The sequence below is a fragment of the Nestor notabilis genome, unplaced genomic scaffold (assembly GCF_000696875.1).
Source record: "Nestor notabilis isolate BGI_N333 unplaced genomic scaffold, ASM69687v1 scaffold1089, whole genome shotgun sequence".
Classification (NCBI taxonomy): Eukaryota; Metazoa; Chordata; class Aves; order Psittaciformes; family Psittacidae; genus Nestor; species Nestor notabilis.
The window spans coordinates 47,217-59,008 of NW_009943053.1; the positions used below are offsets into that span (position 1 = coordinate 47,217).

The 11,792-nt window shown below is 39.6% G+C and overlaps 1 protein-coding gene across 1 annotated transcript in view; it reads right to left on the reverse strand.

The window, feature by feature from the left end:
* Positions 1-9,365, reverse strand: part of USP24 (ubiquitin specific peptidase 24) — a 51,420-nt gene extending 42,055 nt beyond the window's left edge. Inside the window, exons 1-9 of the mRNA XM_010021690.1 lie at positions 9,200-9,365; positions 8,157-8,224; positions 6,617-6,760; positions 5,636-5,758; positions 4,734-4,769; positions 4,092-4,157; positions 2,593-2,658; positions 1,721-1,795; positions 807-965 (exon numbers count right to left, since the gene is read on the reverse strand). Of these exons, the coding sequence (XP_010019992.1) occupies positions 807-965; positions 1,721-1,795; positions 2,593-2,658; positions 4,092-4,157; positions 4,734-4,769; positions 5,636-5,758; positions 6,617-6,760; positions 8,157-8,189 (702 nt within the window). The 5' untranslated portion in view covers positions 8,190-8,224; positions 9,200-9,365. The remainder of the gene's footprint in view (positions 1-806; positions 966-1,720; positions 1,796-2,592; positions 2,659-4,091; positions 4,158-4,733; positions 4,770-5,635; positions 5,759-6,616; positions 6,761-8,156; positions 8,225-9,199) is intronic.
* Positions 9,366-11,792: the final 2,427 nt, after the last annotated feature.

Genomic DNA, 11,792 nt, shown 5'->3' on the forward strand with positions numbered 1-11,792 from the left:
GCTGCATTTTTAGAACTTCACCAAGGATACATAGCATTTATGATTAAGAATCAAACAGCAATGAAGTTTCCCATAAATAAAAGCACAAAAGATGGACTCTAAAACGCCTTACAATGGCTGCACACTAAACCAATGCATTTTTTTGGGGACAATCAAAATGTACAAGTTCTTGAAGGAAGAGATCAGTGAACAACACTGTACTTAAACCACAATCCCCATCAAAAAGGAACTGTTTTCTTCCTCTACTTAGATACAAGATTCTAGCACAAAGAGCCCTGGTCCATAAACCCCAGCTCCTAGGTGCTCCTACAGTGTCCACATACCACCACACAAGGAAATACAGTATTATAGTGTAGTGACCTAAGTACATAACTGGACTGAGACACCAATCTAGGATTTGGTCCCATTTGTTCCCCCTGCTTTTCTCTCAATGAGAGGAGGAGAGAAAAGGGATATCCCATAGTATGCTCTGAATTACCAGGGTTATCTCAAGAGTGAATATTTAATGAATAGCGCAGACCACTGCTCATAATTGAAACTGAAACGGCAGTTCCTATAAAAGGTTCAAACTATGACTAGTTGTTTTCTAACTGGGAGGCCACAATCCTTTGCTACTAATCTCATAAACAACTCCTGTCATTAACTTACTTTGGTATTTCTTATGAACCAAACCTCTGCCAAGGCAACATAATTTGTAAGGAGATATTGCGCCATCTCAGTCTTTAGGCTTGTGGTTTCAATGGCTTCCTAACAACCCGTCCCACCTCACACATCCATACACACACCCTCCCCAAAAGCAAACCTACTTCTTTGAGGGAATTCATTTTTGCACTGAAGTGGGGAGATTTTAACATGCGCAACAGAATGTCCAGCCGTAAGTCATCTACCGCCGTTACCAAATCGGGTTGGAAGCGCATACACAGCAGTTTGATACCAGACAAGAGCTCAGGGATACTGACTAGTCTCTGTTTAAAACAAAACACAGAAAGGACAGATAGAGGCATTGCTATTTTTGCTATTCTGTTTCAGACTTCAGTGATTCACAAAGAGGTGGTTTAGCGACCCAATACAGGCTGTTTAATCTATGAAATGCAGTGCCATGTACAAGTATAACTTGTACACTACAAACCTTAAGACAACGAAAGCTTTGGTTAAATTGGACTTCCTTGCTACAGATTTGGTACACTAAATTGCTGCTCTGCAGTTACACCACTATGCATGCTTTTCAATTTACAACTAACAATTTAAGTCTAAGTAAAAAGTCAACACTTAAAAATTTAATAGAACTGAATGCCAAATTCAGGGTAATACAGGAAGCAGTCACAAGCGACATGGACATTTTATCAGCAGTTCCTGAGTTCTCAGAAGCAAACAGCTAATGTAACAGTCAAATTCTTGTAACTTGTGTTCATACAGCAGACTGTAAGATAGTAAGCACCTTCAAGTCAGTTAGAGAAGTGAGCATTCAGCATGCTGCAGAAGGGGACAAACAAAAACATATTTGATAGCTACAGTGGCAAAATACTTTAAGAAGGGTCATAATATCAGGTATTTACTGAAAAGGGTATTGAATGGAATTGGTGAGATGTATTTGTTTCTGTGTCATTCAGAATTCAGAAGAGGCTGTATTTTTGCTTGTGAAAATAAAGCTATTGTTCTAGTCTACATTGCTAAGACACACAGTAAGTTCTTCTTAAATATTTAATGTATAAAACATTACCTTGTCTTTCAAGTCCTTCTCTTCTACGTTCTGCACATATTTAATCATTTTATGAATGACTGGATCCAGCATGGGCTAAAGAATGTGAGAAAAGGCATGACAATCATTTTGTGTTTCCTGCAATCAATCACAATACTCAGAAGATCTGGCTGCAGCAAAATGAATTACTTAGCTGAAAGCTTACAATTACCTTAGACAGAAAGCAACACCTACAACATACATAAAACTATCCTGCTGGCTATGTCCAGAAAAAGAAGCAGTTAGACTAAGAAGCCATTTCAGACCACTGTAATATGGGTTTGGAAAAAAAGGTAGACAGACCAACCTTTCCAAATGCATTAGTTATTAGATGCACATGCCTCCCTGACCCCCAGTGGCTTCTAAGCTACCTCCCCTTCAAATAAAGGCTTTCAGTCACTTATTAAATCAATACTTTTTATCAGTGAATGCAGGTGTGAAGCCTGGAGAACATTTACATGTACAAATATATCAAGGTGATTTTTTCCCCATATACCACCATTTTTCCAGTGTAAACTCTCATATCCATGTGCTTGATCGCAGCCAGAAATTTAAAACTAAACCCAAAATCCTCCCATCAGGCTAAATTCTTCTCCCACATGTTTTACACTGATGAAGTTTACTAATGGCAGAGGCAAAGCTTCTCACTGTTGCAGATGTAGATACATGACTACAGATCACTGTGCTTAGAAAATGAATCTGAACATTGTCCAAGTCCTCTATTCATCACCCTCAGGATGCTCAAAATGGTTCTTGCACTCCATGCACTCGGTTCTGAATTAGTCACGTTTCACACTAACACAGTTGTAAACTGATTTTAAGTCCTCTGATAACTCACAACAAAGACATTTTACCTGCACTACTGAAGAGTTAAGATATTCTGCACAAACTCCAAATGGTTGAACTAATGCAGAGATTGCCTGAAAAAAAAATACAGCAAGTATTTAGGTGCACATATAAGAGACCTTTTCAGAGCTAGTGATCTATAACAAAAGGCAAATTAAGTATTATTTCTATCAGACAATAGTTTCCAGTCATCTGCTACAAATTCACTTTGGTGTTTTAGTCCTTTACAACACCACACGGCTCAGGAAACATTTACTCTACAGCATTCAGTATGTGTTACATATTTTTGCCTGAAATAAAAAATGCCTTCCCAATTTTCACTAATCTTGGTCCTCTCATCATTCTGTTCAGTCTTCTCTGTCTGATCCTGTTTCAGTCACAGATGGAAATGGACACACCACATTTTGATTGCTCTCTACAGCAGTAAGTGTGAATGCAAGACTTAAGGTTAAAGCCATACAGCAGATTTCTTTCCATTAACTGGGAGAAAGCTTTTGTAAATGTGCCACATACACGTCAAGATCTCTTCCATGCGTGATTTTCAAGTGATATTTATCGTATTGAAATTAAACATATAAAGGCATTTGTTTGCCAATAAACAATATCAAAATTTGCTTCTTCTCACACTGCATCCAGAGTTGTGAAACTGAGTGTGCACCACTGTGACCAAAGGTCTGAACTGAGTGATGCTGACCCAGACTTCCTTCCTAAGCAAGCAATCATTACTTGTTCAACAAAGTCAAAGTTCCTACTGCAGGATCAGGATTTAAATTGAGTTCCCTTATTCTTCTGTCAGGCTCCCATATGAGCCTATCTCTTTATAAAGCAGCAAATATCAATACCCCAAGAAAAGAAGTTGAATTCTCGCCAAATGGTACTTCACTGAAAGCAGACTGGTTTTATACTGCGGGACAAGATTCTAAATGACATCTTTTCCCTTAACCTCCTTGTTCTCCAAAGCTTGAAAGATCCTGAATATAGGTTAGAAAGCCAAAAAATAAAGCAGTTAGGCTTTGTCACCAAAAATAGTTTAGCTCTGTTGAACCAGTCAGTTTTTAGACACAGCTCTTGAACAGCTGCTTAGGATTAGACAGTGTCTGTCTTCCTAAGGATTTTTCTTCCTTTAACAATGATTTCTATAATAAAAGATAGAAGTCAATTCAGTTGCAGCTAAATGCAGCTATAGTTGAATTAAGCAGAAAATCAGGGACACACTGGTGAATGTACAATGAAACTAGATTGACTGATGTCTAACTGGAAGGCTGTCTGTTAGCCAGAGAGGTACACTAACCCCTCCTCTTTTCTGTGGTATCTCAAAAGCTCTTGTGTCAGGATTCTTATGCACAACCTCATTTGACCTCCAGTCTGACAGCAGTTCTCCAGGGCTCTGTGGGAGTGTTGCTCTGGTAGCAAAGCAAAGGTAAGAGCACTGCCAAAAGGGACATTATTGGTTCTACATGAATGTGTAATGGAAAGGGAGAAGTCGTGTGACAGAAGGTTAACTTACCCCAAGTTCAATATCTTCTGAATTGAGTTTGGACTGAATTGCTGAAAATCCACCCAACTCTGCAAACTGAAACAAAATTAGCAGTATTATGTTAGTGAACTACAGTATCTTATCTTTTAAATAAGCTATTATAGGAAATACAGGATTGACAGTTCCTGGGATGCCAACAAGTACCCCTTACTGTGAAGCATCACATTCAACACAAGCTTTATGTTCCCATGGGAATTAGGAGCACACTGGGGAATGCAACGCAGTTATACCTGGTACCAGTTCAAACAACAAGCTAGAAACTCTGTTTTGGTTAAAAATGGATATAGGGAAGAAAGCCAGACCACATATAGCAACAGCTGACTGGCCTGGCATGTTTGACTGGGAAACAGCACTGCAACCTAAGCTGAGCTCTCAACTTCCTCTAGTCACAGCTATCGTGTTAGTGGAGGTGCTCAAGGGAGAAGGCAGCAACTCAACAAGATGTATTTAGCAAGGCTGCTTCTCTATATGCAGGCAGGATAAAAAACTAGGGGTCTTTGTGGTTGTCAGAAAAGTGAAGAATGGGAAACCAAGCTGGAGGTAGAAGAAATTATCTCTGAAGAGCATTGAATTCAGGTGACAAAGTACAGTTCTCAGCTTACATTTACCTACCCTGTTTACCAGATCCACCAGCCAGCCATGAGGTTCCTTGAACAATTAAAACATTAACAAATTAGTAGCTGAAACATCAACGCTATACATTTATCTTCTGAAAGAGAGATTTGGACAGATGTATTCAAGCCCATGAACACCTCAGCATGTACTGATTTCAAAGAAACCAGCAATGTGCTTGTAACAGCTCCTTCGCTAAGTGTGTAGCTGCAGCTCTGGCTAGTTCTCATTAGCATCATCCTTTTTTGGACTCTGCTTGACATCACTGACCACGTGCTGTGGCAACAGTACACACTGTGGCTGCTGACTCACAAGTGACTGTATTTATAGCACATTAGCAGTGTGGAGCATTACTAAAGAACCTTTCCCAAAGCAGCAGAGGTAGAATTTTCTTTCTATGGCCACAAACTTGTTTCCTGAAGGAGAGATCAACTCCACTGATGCTTTTTTTAGACCCACCCATCTGGAACAATTGCGACAAGACAGTGCAAACCTCAAAAACTGCCTCCTTGATAGTGTGTCTGACTTGAAGATATCCTAGCCTTGGCTGTCAGAAAAGCATGAATTCTCTGCTAGAACTGTACACTTTTGAGTTATCCTGGTCATTTCACACTCAACAGCCAAACAGATGTCAGTCCTTTGATACAACAGATCTGCCCATCTGATTGTTGTGCTACTTTAGAGATGAAAGTACACCAATTTCTAAATCCAGCCTCTAAGAGAGAACTGGGACAATTTAAGAGGACAAATACATTTCTACAGACCAACATAATCTGAAGATCTATTTGCTATAATTCTTGGTGACACGTTTAAGCTTTCTTGTGTTATAAATACCAACTAATCAAACAATCTTTTCTGAAACAAACACATCTCTCCTAAAAATAGGTCATGGCCATACTTACCTTCTGAAAAGTGGATATGGGCGAGACAGCATGCATGTTCCCCTCCCCAAAGACTTCTGCCCAGTTTCTCTGGCATACCTTCATTCGGTTCTTGAAATGATATTCATTGTCGGGGTTAAATGCCTTGAAAGAAAAGCCCATGGCAATGAACAATATGACTTATGACAGTCTCAAAACTTATCTTGATACCATCTGACTTTTGTAGCTGAGCATTCTCCTGGCTGACAGTTAAAGACCTAGCAAAACAATCAAGTTTAATAGAAGACCCCTGCTCCTCCCTCTTGGTTCGGACTGTATAAAGCATCCTGAAGTTTCCACTCTGTATAGACAACATTCAATATACATGAGCCAGAGATCTGTAAAAGGGGGAGATGAACTCAAAGGACCAGTTTTAAAAAATAAATAGTGAAGTGAAAGAGTGACAGCACTTCCAATATCTGAAGGGGGCTACAAGGATGCTGGAGAGGGACTCTTCATCAGGGATTGTAGTGATAGGACAAGGGGTGATGGGTTCAGACTTAAACAGGCGAAGCTCAGGTTAGATATAACGAAGAAATTCTTTACTGTGAGGGTGCTGAGGCACTGGAACAGGTTGCCCAAACAAGTGGTAAATGCTCCATCCCTGGCAGTGTTCAAGGCCAGGTTGGACAGAGCCTTGGGGGACATGGTCTAGTCTGAGGCATCCCTACCCATGCAGGGGGCTGGAACTGGATGATCTTAAGGTCCTTTCCAACCCAAACCATTCTGTGATTCTGTGACAGCCGATGTTATTTTTCTTTTTAAGAGCATTTGTTTAAGGAGTTTTGAACAACACTCATCCCTTTAGGAATTGCATACTGGATGTTAAAAATCTGCAGCAAGCAATGGCTGCAGGTTATAAGACAATACACTATAACTTGAATAGTCAGAAAAAGAAACAGCAGCATAAATATGAAATGACAGATACCCAAATATTAGAAACAGGATCAGAGAGTCAAATACCATTGTAAGTACACCGAGCAGGCCCACAGGAATAGGATCTTGTTTTACTCTTTCTGCAACCAGGTCCACTAGCAGCATAAGCATGTTGTATATTCCTTCATGGATTTCTGTTCCCCATTTGTGAACAGCACTGGATGTCAACAACTAAGAAGAAAAAGAAAATGGAAAAGAAGTAATCTTTTGAAGTTTGAGCACAATCACAAAACAGGAGAAATTTATAAGCCCCTAACCCCAGAGACTGTTTTCAGAGCAAACGTTTCCTTAGAGTGTACTAATCATTGTCTGGCGTGTTTTTCAGATGCTCTAACGGCTTAAGAGTTAATTAAATTTGTAATTTCCTTGAAGAACACCTTAAATCACAGTTTATGACAGAAAATAAAACGTGGCAAACTGTTTTCCATTTCCATGCGCTAGTAAAGATTGTAACCTTTGCAAAGAACAACTAATATGGAAGTAATCTGTTTGCAGATTGAACACACAACTATTAAATCTTCAAGGAGATGTGCCACGAAGCTGCACTGATTCAGCTGTAATAACCATTTACCAATTCACACTTTCTGAGCAGTTTCTGCTGGAAAACAAAGAACATGTACCACAAAGAGAGAGGTATTTAATGCTGCCTTCGAACCTACTGCAACATGTTCTTTAAATCTGGTCTAATGTGGTTGTTTGTAAAGGACATTAAGCTTCCATCTGCCAGTCGTGGCAGAACATAAGCAGTTAAAAAGCTTAATACTTAAATACAATTACTTTTTGTAGCATTAATAGAGTTTCTTGCAAATATTTCAGTAAAATGTAATTCAGCACATTCTGAACTTGGATTTCTACAGATCATCCTTCTGGAGAAGCAATCTACGCTGCTCAGTTAATAGGCAAAAAAGTGATTTAAAAGCACTGTATGTAAGGTTATTACTCTAACAGCCAAATAGAAAAAGAATTTTTTCCTTAAATTCCTATCTTCCTTAAATACACTTATATTCTCAGTATTTTTAGATTAGGACTGAGTGAGTTCATAAAAGGTGTATATATGTTTTTATATATATAGTCTAAAAACCAGGCAAGAAATTATGGCAGTATCCAAAGTGGTTGGTTTGGGGAGCTCTGTAGAGAAAATTCACAACGAGGCACAGAACAGCCACAGAGGCACATCAGGCACTAAGAGGAAAGACAAATTCTAAAGAGCAGGTGAAAAGGGGTAAGAAAGAATCTGGCAAAGAAGGAGTAGAAAGAACAAAGTTAAAGAAACTCTGATTCTGGCTTGCCTCTAATGTATCCAAGGGTCTTTAAACCTGTCTTTAGGATCTGCAAATTACTACAGAGTTCTTTATTTTAAAAAAGACAAAACAAATAGAATACCAACACAAGCCATGGGCCAGAATTGCAGAACTGGAACTTTGTATGATTTCTATCTATGAAAGTAATTTGAGTATGATTTTAATCTAAGAACATACTCACTAGTTACCACAGCTTCCAAAGTCTGGATTGCATGAGCCATGAACTATGCAAAGAAACTTTGAATTAGCCTACTGTACCTACTTACCTTTTTAAATGCTTCAGGCATGCATCTGTCCATAAATCTCTTACAATTCTCATCAGAATCAGAAAGACCTTTACAGAAAGGAGAATGCTTTTTTGAAGTATAATATATACACACACACACACACACACATATTAAGGATTACTTCAGGGAGCTCATTGTAAGTTTCTAGGAACAACAACCAAACCCAGCAGTAATAGATATGCTACTGTTCATTCATAGCTAGCTTTTATAGCCACAAAAAAAAAGCCTGAGTTAAGAGAACTTGCCTTTAGAATTAAGTTTTCCAACGTTACCTTTTAAAACTTGTTCAAGCATTAGTACCAGATGTATTTCTCCCTTCCAAGTTTACAATTGGTACTAATTTCAGATCGTTGCTGATGCTTCACAGCCTCCAGCCAAACCCAAATCTAAGCACGGCCTTTTGACACATATAAGAAGCAAAGAAGCAAACCAGAACCACCTAACAACTTCCACTCTTCCAACAGATTATAACATCCCTTTAGTCTGCTATCAGGCATGATGGAAAAAACTATCTTGCACTCATATACCAGCTGTTGGGCATGATGCCTCCATAACACTCCCAACCCGAGCCAAAGTTCTGAATACAGAAAAGTCAATTGCAGGTCTAATGCAGTATAAGCATTTCACTAGGGAAAAACAACCAGTTACACAAGCGTGGTACAGCAGAGATTTAGATGACAGCTTGTTTTTACGACTGGAAAATAACCGGCACAAAGGAAAAAAGAGCCAGTAATTCAGCTCTGAAAAACAGCAATTCCTGCAATCATGAGAACATAAAGAAACATGTGGTCCACTTTTTTCAAAAGCCTACGTAAACAAATCACTTTGGAGAAAAAGAGACCGATGTTCTTTTCACAGCATTGGGTAGAACAGTTCACTGTTATGCATGGAGATGTGATCATTCTGCAGGGTGCCAAGTAAACAACTGTGAGACTAATAATAATAAAGACATAACTGCCCCTCATACTGTCTGTGAAATCCTTTGAACAGATAGCCTTTATACATGCAGAAAGAGAACTTACCTAGTCTCGCCAGGTAGGTGGATGCAATCAGGCACTTGCCTAGAGACTCCTCCCGCTTATAAGGTATGGACCAGTGATCTGTTAGAACTCTGCTCTCCAGTTCATACAAGTTAGTTGTTGGAAACTCAATACCTTCACCAGAGCAATTCCCATTTTCATCATTTTTCTGTGAACAAAAAGGAAGTTCAAGTGAAACAATTTAATCTCTCTCTCTATCCTAGATGCTTTAAAGGGTTTAGTAGCTTCAGAAACAGCAACTGTGCTTTTAACAAGCATGTCAAATTCGCAACAGCCCTGAGGCTGCTTGTGATTTTCAAAGTTGAATTTAAGATTTGAATGTTAATTAAAGGGATTTCATACCTGTATGTATTTCATGTAGGTGATAACTACTATGTTTACATCACTAATTGCTAACTAATTTCTATCAAGGTGGCAAATCTTGTTCCTCAGCATATCAGATCCTAGAGCTGAGTGCTAAGTACTTCCAGTCCCTGTGAGACTGTACAGTACAAGCCTTGATCTTCACAGATCTGCATATTAATCCTCTGTTCAACAACTGCTGTAGAATATGGAATAGTTTATTCTAAAGGAAGACAATCTCATCACCCTCTCACCCCATCACATTAAGAAACACATGACAGAATCCAGTACATCAGGATTTTTTTCACTAGCTAATTATCAAAAGAGTAATTTACATCTCAAATACAGTTTTCCAAGAAGGAAACTCCAACTGTCCTTCTTCTAAGTCAAACTACGTTACTGGAAAACGTTCTGGAAGGCAAAGAGGGGAAAAACCAAGTAGATGCCTGCAGCTAAGCTTTACAGGTTTCCTTGCTAGCATCACTAAACAGCAGCTATTTCTGCATACAGGAAGAACACAGAATTAGCCCCGTGTTCTTTGCTCAGTGCCACATGAGGTTACTGCCTCAGCTGAAAAGAGTAGACAAGTTATCCATTTATTTTCTTTTGTTTATTTTTTAACCTCACCTAGACACTAGCTACCCAAGGTGTCAAACAGTTCACGTGGCCTCATTTTCCCTGCCTTCCCAAGAGCTGACAACTCCAGCAGGAGAAAGGACAGAATGTCTGGATCAGGTGTGGCAGCAACCAGGAGCAACCATCAGAGACACAGTTAAAAAACAGAAGTGCAGTGGTGGTAACAAGATCGCCTTGAGAGAGAAGCCAGGGAAGTGCTGGAGTAAGTCCAGAGGAGGCCACGAGGATGATCAGGGGCTGGAGCACCTCCCATACAAAGACAGGCTGAGAAAGTTGGGACTGTTCAGCTTGAGAAGAGAAGCTGGGTGGAGACCTCAGAGCAGCTTCCAGTATCTGAAGGGGGCTACGAGGTTGCTGGAAAGGGACTATTCATCAGGGATTGTAGTGATAGGACAAGGGGTGATGGGTTCAAACTAAACCAGGGGAAGTTCAGGTTGGATATAAGGAAGATGTTCTTCCCTATGAGGGTGGTGAGGCACTGGCACAGGTTGCCCAAAGAAATGGTAAATGCTGCACCCCTGGCAGCACTCAAGGCAAGGTTGGGCAGAGCCTTGGGTGACGTGGTTTAGTGTAAGGCATCCCTGTCCATGGCAGGGGGTTGGAACGGGATGATTTTAAGGTCCTTTCCAACCCAAACCATTCTGTGAATCTATGATTCTATGTAGGGATGAAGAACAAGCAGGAAATACATTCAAAAGTGAAATAAAGCCAGGTAGTGTCAGGGAAGTGAACAGAACAAATAGGAATAAAGCAAAAGAAAGAACTGAACTCAGGAGGACATGGTATACAAAGAATGAAATCAATGTATGCAGACAAGTGTGCTTCCAGCTCTCCCACTGCACTTGCTCTTTGCAGGATTAGACCTGTTTATTGAAAAGTAAATGTGTCACATTCACTTTCATAATGGTTCAAAAATATTAAACCAAGGAAGTAGCAGTTGTATAGAGCTTACCCTTTAAAGTTCACTGGTGCAGGTGACGATAGCACACAGTGGCTGGACTTACTAACAGGTTCTGGAAAGCAGCAGTAAAATGTATAGGAAGGGAACACAAAACAGTGCTCAGGAAAATAAACAACATGTCAGTATTTGGGAAGTAAGGTGCCACCTTTCCCAACCCCCTACTAAACATTTAGTCTAAGTCTGTCATTATGGGAAGTTGTACTTTAACAGACCTGAGTATCAACTTCTGAAACTGCAGTCACCTGATCCAGTACCATGCATGGAAGCCCAATATCATTCACACTTAGCAAATCGTGCCCTGTTTAAAGACTTCCAAGATCTGGAGAAGAAATGTTTGATGGTTTAAATGAAAAAGCACTAAAAGTGCTTAAAGGCAAAAGTTTTTTAGGAACTATCCTGTTGTTTTGATTAAATAAACAATAGTTATGTTTACAGCTTTTGTGAAGAACACCCATCCGGAACACAAAACCATTTCCTGTAGAAAACAGATGTGCACTTATAAAGAAAGCCCTTACAGTGACAGTGCGGGGATACAATGGTTAGTCTAATAAAGGTACACTGAGTATAATATAAACCACCAACTACAAGGTGTTCAGCAATTTTGGTTCAGCCCAGACATGCAGCAAAGGAAAGCTG